The 18,140-nt window shown below is 42.4% G+C and overlaps 1 protein-coding gene and 1 long non-coding RNA gene across 4 annotated transcripts in view; one reads left to right on the top strand and one right to left on the bottom strand.

Moving 5' to 3' along the window:
• LOC116216993 (uncharacterized) overlaps positions 1-18,067 on the bottom strand; it is a 45,120-nt gene extending 27,053 nt beyond the window's left edge. Inside the window, exons 1-5 of one of the 3 annotated variants that reach the window (XR_014885349.1) lie at positions 17,850-18,067; positions 17,202-17,285; positions 14,336-14,394; positions 12,831-12,950; positions 12,109-12,211 (exon numbers count right to left, since the gene is read on the bottom strand). This is a non-coding gene — a long non-coding RNA (uncharacterized LOC116216993). Of the gene's footprint in view, positions 1-609; positions 866-12,108; positions 12,212-12,830; positions 12,951-14,335; positions 14,395-14,865; positions 15,169-17,201; positions 17,286-17,849 lie in introns of those variants that run through there. The other 2 variants (XR_014885348.1, XR_004160815.2) reach the window with 2 other exon arrangements.
• MAGOH (mago homolog, exon junction complex subunit) lies at positions 15,178-16,912 on the top strand. The gene is made up of 5 exons (XM_003208846.5): positions 15,178-15,337; positions 15,432-15,490; positions 15,555-15,665; positions 15,953-16,035; positions 16,638-16,912. Exons 1-5 carry the CDS (start codon positions 15,250-15,252, stop codon positions 16,735-16,737), a joined length of 441 nt encoding a protein of 146 aa, XP_003208894.1. The 5' UTR covers positions 15,178-15,249; the 3' UTR covers positions 16,738-16,912.
• Positions 18,068-18,140: the final 73 nt, after the last annotated feature.

Raw genomic sequence — 18,140 nt, 5'->3', positions numbered from 1 at the left:
TGGCTGTCCTCTTTGGAATTTCACCATCTTTAGCAGCTACACCACCATAATAGGAATCACAAAGACAAGTTATGGCCAGCTTTAAGTAAGCAGACTGTTTTGTTCAGCGGGGGGCTGAAACTTGGAAAGTCCCTTCCATCCTAAGTCATTCTATGTACTGCTTAAGCCTTCAGAAGCAGTGTGTATCTTGAAAGTAACTTCTAAGTCATTCCATTAAAATATTTCAATTAAACACGTTAGGAGAGTAATACAGTAGCAAATAGAAATAATTCCCAGAAAAAACGGAGTGCTCCCCGTCTGATCTATTGGGTGGCAGCCAGCCCAGGCCAGGTTGGAACCAGAACAGGTTTTAAGGTCCCTTCCTGCCCAACGCTTCTATGATTCTGTATGAATTTTATGTCCACACAGATAAGACATAAGAAAAATGACACAGCCTCTTACAAGAGTCCCAAACCTGTGGCACTAAGCTATGCCTCCTCTAACAGCTGTCTTAACTATATATTTATATATACAGGTCATGACTCACCATTCAGAGGGATACCACAGTCCATTTGCACATTAACACACTGGCCAACTCAAAGCAGTTATTAACTAAACACACTCACTTACTTTGCTGGTCCTGGTGCCCAAACAGCTACAACAGGAACGCTTCAGAGGCAGCTGCAGTTGCTTTGGATGCCCTGGGAACAGCACACAGGTTAACAAAGGTATCCACAAGTCCTGCAGTGCCAGCTTCATACAAAGTTTGACATTCGTTGTGGATTATCCTGATGACAATAGCAGAGGTTTCAACTTTGAAGCTGTGTTTCTGCAACATCTGGCAACCGATCATTTCCTGGGCATTTCTCAGCTAGCACATCAGGACCTGATAACAGAAAAAAAATACGCAGTCCTTTCAGGAGCAAGACTTGGGAAAAGAAATATAAGGCTGTTACAGGGTGGAAGGCATACATAACAAGCAGCCTGAAGCTGGTTAAAATGCAATATAAACTCTGCTTTGTGAGGTAAAGGGATTTCCCACTCCTAAATACACCCACTCACCATCAATATAGCAAAAAGCTCCTACAATGGAAACACTGCATTCCACAGCACATAAAGATGGTCTTTAAGAAGTTCTTCACACAAGGATGGAGCTTCACCCTAGAACACAGGTCTCCAACAGGGAACTTCCCTACCAACTCACTGAGTAAATCACATTCAGGATTTCTATCCCGGACAAGGAATTAATTAGTAATTTATTTTCATGTATTTATTCCCCCTCTGGAACACAGCTGAAAGCACATACATTTATTTATTTTAAACCATTGCACAGTAAGGAGAATGGAAAACCTTATGACCAAATGTTCAAGAAAAGCCCCTGAACTAATTGCTAATAAGGCACACAAATGTGTAAGGTCTGAGCAAAGAGAACACTCTGCAGTAATGCTCAGAGGATACATAGTCCTTGCCAATTAAAGCTTACATACAAGGTTTGATGACAGGAATTCTCTTAAGCTAAATCTAAGCCACTAATAACGAAAGTCTGACAAGTGATTGGAAATGTACACTCAATTATTATCAGCAGTCTGATGTGTGCATCACATTTAAAATCCGAATATAATGAACTGACAGATTTGATGCTAACGCCAGCACTGGTAATAAAAGTGGTAAAGAAGTGACAATAACTTTTTCAAACGTCAGCTCCACAAGAGAGCAGATGAGGTTAAGAGAATCTGGTGCTTTACAGGAAACTCATGATAAACATGGATTTTTAAATTTCCAACGCAACCTTGATCTTCCCATCTTAAAGCCAAGTGCAACTAAAAAAGGTACTGAGAAGATCAACAAGGGTTAATCAAAAGAGCTCGTGCATCTTTTCAAAGCTTCAACTCAGTGGCAAGAGGAAACAAAATTGAAAGGATATGCTATGTAACACCTATGCATAAAATCATTATTCCCTAGTGCTTTATTTGCACCGTTAATTATTCCCCATTTCCCTTAGTACCAGAACTGGAAAGCATGCAGTAACATTTAATCAGATAGCAGGTTCAAAATACATGAAAAATTATTAATGGAATGCATAACTAAACTGTGGCACCCCTGCAGCACTGTCCTGTGAGTACAGGGCTGTCTGTGACTCAAAACAGCATTTCAGCTGCACTTTCTGGACCCTCAGCTCAAGAAGCTGAAAGCTGGGCACACAGCAGAGGTAACCACATACACTCTGTCCTCATCTTTTCCTCAGCATCCATTACTAGCTACTGTCAGAAATTAGAGTAGATAGAACAGACTGTTCCAATACAACACAATAATCAGGTGAGTAATTTCTTGTATTTGCTTCCCTTCCTGTTTAAATTATCTTATTTTCTACAGACTACATGGAAATTTCTTTAGAAAACACAATCACTGAGGCTTAACATTGTCCAAGTGAACAGAGCAGTGCATGGACATCAGAGCAAGCTCTGGTTCCACGCAGAGCAACACCAGGCAATTACACACTGTCCTTCCTCTATGCTTTAATCTTTGCAGCATGAAAAATGAACTCACGTCTTCATTAAACATTTTAATAACAGGCCCAGATAATTATATTCTAAGAATTCCTGCAAATTTGGTGCAAGAACACATATGGTCCAAGTTTGGCTGTCATTAATCTAACTGAAACTGTTGTAGGCGCTTGCAGTTCACAAATATCACTGTTGAATCCAAAAGAAGAAAAAATAAAATGCACAGTTTGGATCTCTCATAAATGAGTGTTGGTCTTTTTGCAGGAAAGATTACATCTCAAATGTTTTTGCCACGTTGAGGTTAAGCAGATGTGCACTCCAAACCAGCATGGTAAGAAGTGACATTTATAAATGAGGTCTAAAACACTTTTTTTCTTCTTTTGGTCATTTAAGAACTATTCAATAAAAACCACTGACAGACTGTCACTGTGAATGCCTACTTTGCAGACAAGGAGAGAAAAACACAGGGCAGGGACAGGGACCATTAAGGTTGTTCCTCTGCCTTACCTATCACTGCCAGTCCAGGACACAGCTACAAATCAGCACCGATGACTTTCAGAATCACTACTTTTAGCTGAACAACCACTAAATGCAGAACATTGGTTTTTTTTCTCCTTCAGTTGTGCTATCAGTTTACAGAAGCAATCCTTATATAGTTTCTATATATAAAGGCACTAACACACTGGAAGAAAAGTCTTCAAACCATGAACACTAGACTCTAAATAATAGATAGACACAGACATGAACACATCCCAGTGCAAAGACAGGACATGGCCCCACCTGCAGACCTGGATAAATAACTGAGACACTGTGACAGAAGCACAGAAGACAGAATGGTGTCCTTGATTACAGTGCATCACCATGTGCTTTCAGCTACACTATTACAGGGGTTGGCAAGAGATCCCATTTCTGGTATCAGTGAGGTATAGGGGACTAGGATCAGGAAACAAACAAACAAAACCAGTCAATGGGAGTTACACATTCCAATAGAGAACATGCAAGTGTTTCTTTAGTTCACAGGGAACTGAAACAAGGCTCCTCCACGTGCATCTGAAATACAGCTCATGTTTATTCAAGATGCACTGCTGTTCAGAACAGCAGATGTTTTACCACACTCAAACTATTTCAGGCCCTGCAGCCAGGGATGATCCCACCCTGCATCAACTCCAGCATTACCTACACAGTAAGTCACACACAAAACAACAAACCAATGATTTCTAGTTTTCCATTTTGTCTTCAATGTGGAAAGCAGGCTTGCTTTTGGTATCCACTGCACAGAAAGACTACCCTGAATTAACAGAGGTGGGGAAAAAGGGGAAGGAATGTGACAATACCACAAGTGAAGTGGATGGGATTGAAAAAGCAAAATATCCATATTGGAAATAATCACAAAATAACATAGGCTGCAGCTGCATCAAGGATTTAGTAGGTGTTGTGCACAGCATCTGTGTTATCATCCAGTTCACCCTCCCTGCACAGCAGCCTCGCAGACCAGTTCTGCATTGCTTAGTCGGAACTGCAGCTGCACAACAGACTACCACAGATCATACAAACAACTCCAATCTCACGCTCCCTGCTAATACACAGCCAAGCGTCAAACACCCACTCACATCTCAGCCAAGAAACAACAAAGCACTCTTCACAATCAAGTGCTGCTGTGGTCCCCCTCCCTTTAAAACTCATTGTTATTTAAATTAACAGAAGAACCAGAAGCTTTCTTGAGCAAAGTCATGTACTTAAACGTCTTCAATCAATTTCAATTCATTTCACCAGGAAGAATGTAATTGAAGGGGAACTGTGCAAGATACTCACACAATAACATAATGCACACTCTTTGCTTCCTAGGAAAAAAATAAAGTCAGCTTAGCTCCAGCAAAGAGAATTATTCATCCCTACGTACACCACAAAATTCAGGAAGGGTTCAACTGCCATATTCCAGTGCCCTTGTCAGAAATCTCCTTGCCAGCCAATTCCCAAGGCTCTGGGAGGTGACAAGAAGTTCTGCCCTATTCTACTTTGTGAGGGTGGGGAAGAAGAAAGGAAAAAAATAAAGAAACAATTCTCCAATATAATTTATAGCTTGGGCATTTGCAGCCTCATTCAATCATAACGTGGGAGAAAGAGAAGAACCCATGGAAGATGCAGGTAGTTTAGCTCAATTTAAGCAGAGGACCAGACAGAAAAAAAGCAAGAGGAGGAACCTCTCTTGTAAGCATCCTAGATACACTGGCACTTTTCTGCCATCTGAATCTGCCAAAACACCACTGGAAAATAGGGCTGGCAAAGTGCTTAGCAATAACATTTTCTGTAATTATGTTCAAAGTGGTTAAACAGCTCTTTTACTAAAGGCAAACAAAGAGCCCACCCAAATTATTAAGCTTAATGCTTGCCTCCCACATTAGATTTCTGCCTGCTAAGCCCTCCACAAACAGCTGTGACTTGAAAGCCTGAACAAAAAGATAGTAAAGACTGCAGAAATTCCCTCCATTAATCTCTGATATTTATCTATCACAGACCACAGGCCATGCTCCAAAATTACATGATGCAGATCTCTATTAAAAAAAAGAAAATCCATTTTAATTCAGAAATTCTTTTCAAAATTCTGGTTGATTTTACTCAGACATAACTGAGAGCAGCCCCAAGAGAAATCAAAGCAATCTACGATTACCAAAATGAAACAAAGGGGTTGATAAACCAAGAGATCTTGAACTTCAGTAAGATCATGCATAGGATTAAGAAGTTCCATCTCTGCAAAGATCATCACAGAAATACTGTGTTGAGTGGATAATTCAGAGAGGGCACTAAAAAAATTGAACTTTTAGCAGAGACCTAGGAAAAACGCTAATGGTATAAAAAATAAATGAATACTTTACACAGAAAGCTCTCTCCCTCCTCTCACAAGCTGAACTGTGAACTGAGCATTGGCTTCAGGGAAAAGTTGGCAGATACTTTGCTACATTAGAGGATTCCTATACTAGAACGTTCTTCCATTTAGCAGAAAAAGCTGCAACAAGTCAAAAGGCTGTGAGCAGAAATCAGCTAAATTTCAACAAAAACAGAATGATTTAAACTTTGCAGTAACTTCTCATTGGGTAAATTTATCAACTGGTGGCTTCTAAAAGGCCAAAGGGTCTTAACTCGATCCTACCATCAGTGGAAGACAACAGGAAGTGTGTATCAAATCAAATGATGCAGAAAAAGACCTTGATGCCCGCATTACTACAAGTTAAAAGGCACACATCACACACTTTGACAAATTCCATTTTCTAAATGGCACCATGTAGCTTTAAAAATATTAAGTGAAAGTCCCCTTCAATATCTAAATTATTATCTCTGTACTCATAGATATGGAATAAAGTCATCTAGGATTTTCCAGCAGCACTGGAACAGGCCTCCAACTGCCCAATATTATTCTATAAACACTTCATTGCTTATTTGCTGGTGTTTTATTTGAAAGCTTAGCTGTTATGAGTCTGATCACAGCAGCTGAAAGCAGCAGCACAGGTGGCAGTAATATGCAGTTACAGACTTGCCTCTACAGAGCCTAAAACACACACAGGTGATGCTTAATGGGGACAGGGCAAAGTTCTATTCTTCAGCAGCCTTCAGTATGATTGCGCAAGCCTGATCCAGATTGCAGCTGCAGACTGAGATTCTATTGAGAACATGCTCAAAACTGCCTGCCTTCTTAACTCCCTGTACAATCAATGAATATACAGATGATATAGTATATCCAGGAGTTTGGCTGATGTAACTATTATACTAGAGTAGGAAAAAAGGACACTCACCCTATCCTGAGCTCCATGATTGACTCTGGTGGAGTGCATCTCCAGAAGAGATCCTTCCCCACTGCAGTCAGCTCTTAAATGGGTGTAGGAGAGGTGCAGCCAGGCTCCACCCCTTCTAGCAGCACAGGTGAGTTGCCTTCACCTGTGCTGCTGTGGCTGACTCATTGCTTACCACAGGTGATCAATCAGAGGCTCAGGCAGTGATTCAGCAGCCCCATACACTCCCTCATTGCAATGCCCTGGCAAGCCTCATTGCAATAAAAAAATAAATTTATTTCAGAGCAGAAATATTGGAAAACAAAAAGCCAACAATTCAGAAACGATGACGTGCTGCTGAGAAGTTGTATTGAGCAAAAATAATACAAGAGAGGACAACCACAATTCATCTTCCAATATGCTGAGTTTTCAGAGAAGGCAGCATAGGATTGTCATTTTGCAGGAGTTAGTTTTTTTAAATACACAGTGGAACTTTCAGTAAACTTCATAATGGCTTATGCAATTACTTGACAGTTACCTCCTTTTCCTGAGGGAGCTACACACTGCTACCCACACAGCAGCCCATACAAGGTTCAGTTTAACCCTAAATCCTGAAGCAGAGCCTTTTAATCTACAGGCTTAGAAACTTTTGAATGTCAGTTAGTCGATTCAAAGCAAACTCCTAACAGAGACAATATAATATACAAATTAATTTTACAAAAGCACTGACAGCTGTTAGTGATACATAGCCTAGAAAATACCATTAGCTCTCATTTAACACCTCCTTTCTAGTGCATGCTCTACATTCACAACAAGTAGTAGTGAAATGGAGCATCTCTGGCTGCTTCTGCAGATCAGAAAGGTGCAGCCCCATTTTGATTAATGTTTTCTCCTTTAAGAAAAATCAACACATCAGGCTTATCAGAATATCTGCATCATCAAATCCAAAGAGCATCAAGGATCAGACCATATTCACCCATTACAGGCTACTGTCTTTTCCTCAAAAGATTAAGCAAGGTGGTTTCCACTGATCTGCTGAAAAAGATTCCAGGCATCTCTTGCTCTTTTCAGCTGTGAAGAAGTCGTAACTCAAGTAAGCTAACCTTTCCAAATCAAATTTTGTTGGTTAACACCAATCTTATGTAATGTTAATTTCATCTACTTACCCCTATCTGTGCAGCAGCAGGCATTGAGTATCTCTCCTTCTCATCTTTATTTTTTAAGAAACTAACAAAAGTAGTCTAAATGACACTCAAAAATAACACATCCTTCCAGAGAGACTGAGAGGAGGACTAATAAAGAAAGAGCATGACATGTGAGTGAGACCACTGGCAATTAGAAAGAAACGAAAGCAGCTGGATGTGAGCTGTAGGAGGGGATTGACACAGCTGACACTTATTCAGAAGATTTGTTAATCTTCTAAGAGCAAATTTTAACCTCACAGTACGCATACAGGTGCTGCTGAGAGAAGAAATGCAAGTAACTAAGAAAAAATACATACAGGATAACTATTTTAATACTTGAATTCATGACAGCTTTGGCACCCGATCGTTAGTTCTGTTACTCAGTATAAAGCAAAAATATTTGGCAGTTTGAGAATTGAACTCACATATAATTATTGAGCTGGCATTCACTATGTTCAGCATGCAAAGAAGTGCATGGTAAATTTCTGATGAAAAGGGAGGCTCCTCAAGCCACCATGTTACACTACGACAAAACAGGAAGAACAAAGATGATTGTCTTCATTTCTACCAGCGCCCTAAAATTAAGCCTTTCCTGCAGACACTCACTGTGCTAGCACCTCCAATCTGATGAGCACATTGAAATAAGTCTTTTTCAGTTCCTCCCTAATTATCTCAAATGCTGCTGGAGTAAAACTGAAGTCAGACAAACAGTCAATGATGAGCTGAAGCAGCAGCTGTAGAGAAAGTACTACTCCTTATCCATCTGTACAATAAGGACAACAGCTTGTTTCTTTCCAACATCAACAAAATAGAAGACAAACCAGAGCTTACAAAAATAGTGTTTAAATCTGTTATGCTTTTTTAAGGCAACAAATTATTTCTGTGTAAAAAAACAGCAAGATCTTGAATAAAGTAATCAGCACTTAAAAATGGATAATCTACTACTAGGACATATCACAGTTATTGCATGAGTCAGGCAACAATTCTACTAAATGTTTTTTAGCAAGAGTACCTACAACTGTTGCATAGCTACCTCTTACTTTCTTAACATTAAGAAATTAAACTTATAATAACAACAAAATGGCAATAAATATTCTTTACTTGAAAGCTGGGACCCACAAAGAAAGAAATGACCTAACCATACTGATGCAATAAATCTAGACTATGAAATTCTCTTTTACAATATCTCTCAGAGTGCCCAAATGTCTTGCTCACCTCTAGTTTCCAAAGGAAATGTTACAAAGGGATGAGAATTCATCCTGCTCCTTTAGTTCCCTTCAGCCCTGTCCCACAGTCAGAATGCATCCAGGATCCCAGAGATGACAGAAAGCTATACCAAGTATATACGTAAGTATGTACATAAATCCAGGTATTTAAGCATTTCTAGTCCTATTTTATTTGCTTTCTTTGGCTTCAGATCTAAATTTTGCTCCAATAGTTCCTAATAACTTCCTCCTAATAACTTAACCAAATAATTAGTTGCAGTAGTCACTCTGACAGTTTGGCTTTTCTCTCAAGAAGCCACTTTTGGGGTGGCTCAAAAGCTTCTGGAAACAAAACCTGGCAATTTGGGAACTGAGAGCAGACCTGTAGTTGGTAACCTGAGTTCTTCACAGCTGCACAAGTTCACAGATAAGGCAGGTCCTTGGCCTCTAGCTGAGATCCTCTGACAGCATAACAACATCATAACTAGCTAGGCTCCCACACTATCAAAACCTTATCCATTTTACACACATACTACTATTTTACTGGTCTAATAAGAAGCAGTTCATCAGTGGTTACATTTGCAACTGTTTTCACACCACCAGCTGGTGGAGATCAGTCTGTGTCAATGGCACAGACAGGTGATGCTAGATAGTCCAATGAGGTGTGCCTCTGGCAGTTACCACCTATTTCAAAATAGAGTAGCAATTAAGAAAGCACTTTTTAAACAGCTGTATTAAGTAGAAACAGGCAGAAACAAGAAGTGAGCTGTCCCAGCACGTTTCTTTATTATATGCAAAACCCTAACCCTTCTGTAGACTTTAAAACCAGACAGAACTATGAATTAATGAATTCCAACATAAACCTAAGCATTCTAGGCCTCTGACTAATGTAGAAAACAGTGCTCAACATATGTTTTGTTGAGCTTTACTGAGGGTGATGGTAGGACTTCCAAGTAGCTTATGATTGCATCCATTCACTCTAACAACCAAACCATACTCCCCAGCCATCAGTTCAAACTCCAGTTTACAGAATCACAGAATTGTAGGGGTTGGAAGGGACCTCTAGAGATCATCGAGACCAACCCCTCTGCCAAAGCAGGTTCCCTACACCAGGTCGCACAGGTAGGCGTCCAGGCGAGACTTGAATATCTCCAGAGAAGGAGACTCCACAACCTCCCTGGGCAGCCTGTTCCAGTGCTCCGTCACCTCACCGTGAAGAAGTTCTTACGCACATTCGTGCGAAACTTCCTATGCTGCAGCTGATGTCCGTTTCCCCTCGTCCTGTCTCCACGTACCACTGAAAAGAGACTGGCCTCACCGCTATGGCCGCCACACCTCAGATATTTATAAACCTGGATCAGGTCCCCTCTCAGTCTTCTTTTCTCAAGGCTAAACAGACCCAGTTCACTTAGCCTTTCTTCATAGGGGAGATGCTTCAGGCCCTTCACCATCTTTGTGGCCCTCCGCTGGACTCTTTCCAAGAGATCCCTGTCTTTTTTGTACTGGGGAGCCCAGAACTGGACACAGTACTCCAGATGAGGCCTTACCAGGGCAGAGTAGAGGGGGAGGATCACCTCCCTCGACCTGCTGGACACGCTCTTCTTAATGCACCCCAGAATGCCATTGGCCTTTTTGGCCACGAGGGCACACTGCATGGCTCATGGCCAACCTGTCGTCCACCAGGACGCCCAGGTCCCTCTCTGCAGAGCTCCTCTCCAGCAGCTCATCCCCCAGCCTGTATTGGTGCATGCAATTATTCCTCCCTAGGTGTAAGACCCTACACTTGCTTTTGTTGAACCTCATCCGGTTTCTTACTGCCCAGCTCTCCAGCCTGTCCAGGTCTCACTGAATGGCAGCACAGACTTCAGGCGTGTCAGCCAATCCTCCCAACTTCGTATCATCAGCAAACTTGCTGAGGGTGGCCACTATCCCCTCATCAAGGTCATTGATGAAGATGTTGAACAAGACCGGACCCAGCACAGACCCCTGGGGGACACCACTGGTTACAGGTCTCCAGCCAGACTCTGCACCACCAACAATAACCCTCTGCGCTCTGCCAGTCAGCCAGTTCTCAACCCACCTCACTGTCCACTCGTCTATCCCACACTTCCTCAGCTTTGTTATAAGGATGTCGTGGGAGACAGTATCAAATGCCTTTCTAAAATCAAGGTAGGTTACATCTACCGCTCTTCCCCCATCCACCCAGCATGTGACAGCATCATAGAAGGCCACCAAGTTGGTCGAGCACGACCTCCCCTTGGTGAACCCATGCTGACTACTCCTGATAACCTCCTTTTCTCCCAGTTGTCTGGAGATGGTATCCAGCACAAGCTGTTCCATCACCTTTCCAGGGACGGAGGTGAGGCTGACAGGCCTATAATTACCCGGCTCTTCCTTCTTGCCCTTTTTGAAGACCGGAGTGACATTGGCTATCCTCCAGACTTCAGGGACCTCCCCTGTTATCCAAGACCTCTCAAAAATGATGGAGAGCGGTTCGGCAATGACCTCCGCCAGCTCCCTCAGCACACGTGGATGCACCCCATCAGGTCCCATGGACTTGTGGACCTTAGTACTGCCTATGCGCTCACGCACATCCTCTTTCCTGACTAAAGGGAAGTCTCCCATTCCCCAAACCCTCTCACTAACCTCCAGGGTGTGGGAAACCTGAGGGAGAGCCTTTTCACTGAAGACGGAAGTAAAGAAGGCATTCAGTATCTCTGCCTTCTCAGCATCCCCCGTTATGAGAAACCCCTCCTCACTTAGTAAGGGGCCCACATTCTCTCTAGTTTTCCTTTTGCTGTTAACATACTTGAAGAAGCCTTTTTTATTATCCTTTATTACTGTAGCCAGATTCAATTCCAGGAGGGCTTTAGCCTTCCTCGTTGCATCCCTGCAGGCCCTGACTACATTCCTATATTCTTCCCAAGTGTCAGACCCTTTTTCCAGATTTCATGGACCTTCTTCTTTCCTTTGAGCTTGCGCATGAGCTCCTTGCTCATCCACACAGGTCTCCTGCCACCTTTTCCTGATTTCTTGCTCACAGGGACGCACCGATCCTGAGCTTGGAAGAAGAGCTGTTTAAATGCTGACCAGCTCTCAGAGGCCCCCTTACCTTCTAACACCCAAGCCCACGGGATAGCTCCAAGTAGGTCCCGGAAGAGATCGAAGTTGGCTCTCCTAAAGTCCAGGGTAGCAATCCTACTTATTGCTTTGCTTCTTCCACTCAGGATCTTGAACTCCACCATCTCATGATCACTACAACCCAAGATGCCCCCAACCTTTACTTCCTTGAGTTCGAGTTTCTACAATGCATATTGAGCAATTAATCAGATTCAAACACCTCTGAAATACTAGACTGTGTGACAAACACCCAATTGGAATTGGGTTGCCTGGGAAAAGCAAAGTTAGGAGACAAAAAAAGGAAAGGGAGATCCAAAGGAAAAAAAAAAAAAAGAACACCACCACAATAGTGTCAACAGAAATAACACAGATTTAATAGACCATATAATACCAAGTGTCCACTAAGATGATGACCTTTTCTCAAACACTGGAATAGAAGAGCCATAGAAAAAAAGCTGTAAAAAAAAACAACTTCAACTTTACAAAATCAATTTCTGTGAGAATAAAAAACAAAAGACATGACCTTTTCATTAGTATTAAATAAACCTATTCCATTGTATCTAAAGTCTTCCTTCTGAACATGAGTTATTGCCTGACCTTTTTTTATTCCACTGCAGGATACAAAGTGCTTAGGCAAGCATTTAAGCTCTTTTCTTCTTCCAAAATCCAATATACAGTACAGAGTTTTATGCAGCCATAGAGGAAAAAACGTGCACACCTTTCTAAACCTCAGCAAGGGAGCTTGTGTAGGTACTATCAGTGATCTGTACAATCACCCTGAAAGCTGAGCCCAAGACCACACAGATCAGCAACCCACAACCCTGCTGTTGTAACAGCAGTGGATATTTGACCTAGGGACTTAGAGAGCAAAAGCAGTTAAGGCTGGGATACAACTAGCTAAAAAATGATACCACTGTAATTCTGCACTAACATCTCTCTCCACAAACACATCCTAGAGAAAGCTATTTGGTATAACAAGCAATCTACGTACAAAATAAACAAACATACAGTGTACAGTGTTAATGGGAACCCAGAGAAAGCCTTGTTTTGCACATTAGTTAATACGCTCATTACCTTCAGGTTTCTGGAATTTATTGTCCTTCTTGTACCACATGCATCGCTGTGCTGTACTCACACCTTTTACTGGATAAGCTGTCTCTAGGAAATCAGGTGTCTTCAGGGAGAAATCAGTGCCTGACACAGAAACACAACGTGCAGCTTGTTACACTTCAGATCTGCCATCCAAGTATGCTGTTTTCTAAAACAATTTGCTCCTCTCTTCTTCTTTTACATCCCTTTACTATATTAAGTTGTACGCAGCTCTTTAGACACAAAAATAGCTAATTTAGTTCCACATCAAAACTCTGACCCATGTGCCAATCTTTAAGCAAAGAGCAAGTGGACTATTATTCAAAATAGCATTTCTGGTTGCACTATCTTTCTAAAACAGTGCAGCTAGTCAGAACCAATAAACAAAAGTCAGATTTCTCCAGCCACTTACAGGTTATTCTGAATGCATTTGGACTTTTTTATTTCAGTCTGCCTTAAAAATACAGCAAAGAAACAATGCCAGTTAGAATTTGATACAAAATTAAAATGTGTAGAAACCTTTACCAAATTAACACAAATATCTTTCTAAAGTAGGAAAAATATGAAAATGCACAGATCATTTTTAATTTATTGCCTATTCTCATGCAGAACAAAATAGGGAAAAAGGCAATGACAGCATTCAATCAGGCACTGATGTCTCACCTATTTATTTTCTTCTGGAAGATACAAGTCTGGATTTAACCTTAAGTCATAGGCCCATACAACTGCCCAGTACTGCTCCATGTCTATGAAGCACATGAGGGGAGAAGGCTCTGGGGGGACCTCACTGTGGCCTTCCAATATTTGAAAGGAGCATGTATAAACAGAAGGGAGAACAACTGTTTATGAGGGTAGATAGTGATAGGACAAGGGGGAATGGTTTTAAACTGAGACGGGAGGTTTAGGTTAGATATCAGGAGGAAGTTTTTCACACAGAGGGTGGTGACACACCGGAACAGGTTGCCCAAGGAGGTTGTGGATGCCCCATCCTTGGAGGCATTCAAGGCCAGGCTGAATAAGGCTCTGGGCAGCCTGGTCTGGTGGTTTCTAAGGGAATTATAACATGAAATGCTATCAAAATACAGAAAAATAGATGCAGTTATGCCAGCTGCAAATATACTGTCCTCAGACTATCCAAAGTCATTGGAGGTACCTCTTCATTCCACTGCTGTGTTTCAAACTTCTTGCCTAAGATGCTTCTTTTCATTTTTTTTTTTAAATCAAAGCAAGTTTTGATAGCAACTCTCCTTTCTTTAAACTTTTAAGACTAATTTATTTAATCTGGTCCCTTTTGTCTGACAAAAGTTCAGAAACAGTGGAAGCTGTCCATCCAGCAGAACACAGAAGGTGAAAGCCATGGTTGAGAGAGGGCACGAGGATAGGGGTGTTCCTTAGCACTTGAGTAAGTGGAATAGGATAGCCATGTACAAGGTTACAATCTTATCTTCTTTCTACCGCTCTTATGATAAAGAACTGGATTAAAGACTTACCTTTTATCTGGGCTCATTTTCTGCAACAGTTTCATATACTGGAACACAACATGTGCAACCTGAAGATGGACAAATAAATAGCTTCTTATATCATGTGAGCATGGCAAAATGACCAATCCCTTTGACTATTTCAGACATACAGACTTCTTGTCGACACAGTCCTCCCTTAAGGAAAGGTTACAGAAAGGCTAAAGGTTAAGTAAATACCTTTGCTCTCTGCCAGCTGGGGAACCCTTGAACAGTTTAGCAGATCCATATAACAAAATCAGATTCCACAGACATACACAAATAGAATAAAGCACTTATCTAATTTCTAACTGAAGAACTTGAAACCTATATGGACTCAAGTCATTGCTTACGTAGCACCAGCATTCTGTGTGATCTACCTACAGGACAATTCATAGAGTTAACTTCAGTCTAAACGTGCCAAACTCTTTACGTATCTCAAAAGGAATCACTGGAAATAAGCTTCCATATGTTAGCCTGTGTAAATTCCTGTAAAAATTTGACTGAGCCACGGCTCTGCCCACCTCCTTCCTCCCAGCAGTTCACCACCACGCCATCGGCTCTGGAGGTTCAGAACACTACAGGAGAGGTCGGGCAAGGCGTGAGGGCGGCATCAGAGCCCCTCACGTGCAGCTCTTCGTGCCGCCGGGGTGCCCGGTGACGTCGGGGTACCCCTATCCCGACGCGGGCAATATGGCGGCCCGGTGCCGCCCTCATGTGCGGAGCTAAAGCAGCCCTCTCTGCCGCAGGGGGGCGCAACGGTCACCGTGGCCGCTCGTTCTCGCGGGAGGCAGCCAATAGGAGCGCGAGAGGGCGCGGTAGGCTGGGTTCGTTCCGCCCCGCCCTCCGTGACGCATTCGGCGCGCGCCGTCGCGGTGCATGCCGGTGCGGCGTGGTGCGGCGGGACCATGGCGAGCGACTTCTACCTGCGGTACTACGTGGGGCACAAGGGGAAATTCGGGCACGAGTTCCTCGAGTTCGAGTTCAGGCCCGACGGTGAGCGGGGCGGCGGGCGGGGCGGCGGGCGGGGCGGGAGCTCTGGTGCCGCGTGCAGCCGGGCCCGGCGGCCTTAACGCTGGTCCTCCCGCAGGAAAGCTGCGCTACGCCAACAACAGCAACTACAAGAACGACGTGATGATCCGCAAAGAGGTGAGGGGGCGCGGCGGGGGGCGCGGGCCGTCCGGGCGCCGTCATACTGAAGTGCCGCTTGCAGGCCTACGTGCACAAGAGCGTGATGGAGGAGCTGAAACGGATTATCGACGACAGCGAGATCACCAAAGAGGACGACGCGCTGTGGCCCCCGCCGGACAGGGTGGGCCGCCAGGTCGGTGTGCTGCTGCTGCTCCCCTGAGGGCTCTTACGGTTCTTATACAACTAATTAAAACTGTGATTGGACTTCTTAGCCAACCCAACACCACGTATAGGAAGGAGAGCTAATTCAATTAAGAGCTAATTCAAACCCTACATGGCAGTTTAGCTGTGAGAGTTAATGTGAGTCACAGGCGCGGTGCATTCATACCCTGCAATAAATAAAAGTTGTCACCCCAGTGCTTAAATTTTTCTAATGCCACAGTGCAGCAATCTGACATGATATCATCTTTTGCTTTGCAGGAGCTTGAAATAGTAATTGGTGACGAGCACATCTCCTTTACCACGTCAAAAATTGGTTCGCTCATCGATGTAAATCAATCCAAGTACGTACTCTGCTTTTGTGTTGCTGCTGTCTTTATGTAGCCTTCTATATTAGAACCTACTGATTATTAGGTACTTTATGTGGTTTCAAACTACTGATCAGCTCCTGGAAGCATAGGTACTCTCTGTTGTGACATAATTAACCTCACGTTATTGCTTGATAGATTTTCAAATTCACTGAGCAGCTAACCTTACTACAAGAACACCTGTTAGATGCATTCAGAGAGTCAGTCTGAACTAAACTGTCACTGGCCTGTGTACATCCATGTTTCTAACAGAACCAGGACTTCTGTATTTCAGAAAAGGCTGGATATTTTGTTTTGTAAGAGCAAAGTGATGCTACTATGCAGTGATAAAAATGCACATCCTGTCAAGACTTAGAACATTCTGCATTCCATGTTTTTAAGGTTTATCAATCAATACAAGAATAAATTAATGTTATATCAACAATGACCCCTGAAAAATCCTGCTATAGGCTTTTTTTTGTGTGTATATATACACACACATATACATATACACACACAATTCTAAAAACTTAATTCTAAAAACTGCTCTTATAACTTAAATCTTCTTTTTCCTTTGTTTCTTCTATTGTGCACTGCAGGGATCCAGAAGGTTTGAGAGTGTTCTACTACCTGGTCCAGGACCTTAAGTGTCTAGTCTTCAGTCTTATTGGACTACACTTCAAGATTAAGCCAATCTAAATCAAACAAGCTGAAGTTTGTACTGCAGTGTCTGTACATGGGGGGACAGGGAGGGATGCTTTTTCAATTCCTTGCTTCTTCAGGCCCGAAGCTTTTATGTATGTTAGAATTTTTTTTACAAACTGTAAAGTGACTGTCTTAATAAACTGTTGACATCAGTATTTTTAATTTAAAATTTCTGGTGATAAACTGACTTCCTAACACTTCTTTTATCATGGTACGTTTAGGATATGTCATTTCAGTTGTATCACAAAGTTATATTTCACTTCTCTATGCAGTGGCAGTTGATAGAATTAAGTGTGGCTCTGTGAAAATATACTTCTGTCAGCTGCCAAGATAAACTTTTGTTACTAATTGTTGCATTAGGAAGGCCTGATCAAAGTAGCTCAAACCCTGGATCTGCACATGACACATGGTTATAGCAAAGACACAAGATATAACAACCTCCTGCTGTACCCACTTGCCTTTAGAACAGACGTAGACAACAGACTGTGTGGGGACCAACCAGGGTCTTCACAGATGCTCCCATGCAGCTTCCCTTGAAAGAGCTGAAATTAGAAGTGTAGAACATGTTAAGTTCTAGATTAGCATACCTTTTTCTAGACTAGCACACCATTGCTTAAGAGGCTTGGAGGAGGACCAAGCACATATCTCAAAGTGGTAAGTTTTGTAAGCACTATAGGAAGTGGATGGATAGCTTTCCTTACTAATGTGAACTTGAACTGGCAGCCTGATGTGTGCTGGTGCCCACCTCACAGTGGAGGTGGGTTGTCTTGCTTTTAACTCCCCAGTTAAGCCTGAAAATGAAAGAAAGTCAGTGTAAGATGCAGAACTTTTGAGCCATGGTGAAACTTGCTTAAGACTTCTGCAATACGTAAGGTACACTAACTAAAACTGTGCTTCTTTCAAGTGATTTTTCTGCTGTAGTGGGAATCTTATCAAAACCGGATTCGGATTAACCAGCAATTTTCTTGTAGTGTGGCAGGTTTAATTTAACTTTAGCCAAGTTTTAATGTGAATTAAGAGGCTTTTCTGCATATTAGACGGAGCTCAAGAAAAGCAACTTGTTTACTAATAGATGATGATTCTACAAGGGCTGTTATGTGCCTTACCTGAGGCACAACATCAGCTCTGTGACTGAAGGTACTACAAAGCATCTGGGCGAATCCTCTGAAGCTGAAATCCGTGTTATTTGAGTAGGAAGCAGTAAAGCAGTCCTTCATTCTGCTCAGTATAGCCAAAAACGCTGTTTCCTACAAAATACAAAAGAGCAGGTTATGTGTCGGCGTGCTAATTACTGAAGTTCATCTTACACTTTAAGTCCTCTGCCCAAGCCCTCCCTCAGGTTTTCCCTTCTCTGGCCACGATCTTTGCTAGACAACCCTCTGCCTTCCCGCAGCGCT

Source organism: Meleagris gallopavo, chromosome 10, assembly GCF_905368555.1.
Source record: "Meleagris gallopavo chromosome 10, MGAL_WU_HG_1.1, whole genome shotgun sequence".
NCBI classification, from domain to species: Eukaryota; Metazoa; Chordata; class Aves; order Galliformes; family Phasianidae; genus Meleagris; species Meleagris gallopavo.
This window is presented reverse-complemented; position numbering and strand designations above follow the sequence as displayed.

Bases quoted from the DNA above. Each gene is read 5' to 3' on its own strand.
- MAGOH (XM_003208846.5), top strand. From the start codon at position 15,250: ATGGCGAGCGACTTCTACCTGCGGTACTACGTGGGGCACAAGGGGAAA. The intron at 15,666-15,952 runs GTCGGTGTGCTG...TTTGCTTTGCAG, and splicing joins CGGACAGGGTGGGCCGCCAG to GAGCTTGAAATAGTAATTGG. The intron at 16,036-16,637 runs GTACGTACTCTG...TGTGCACTGCAG, and splicing joins ATCGATGTAAATCAATCCAA to GGATCCAGAAGGTTTGAGAG.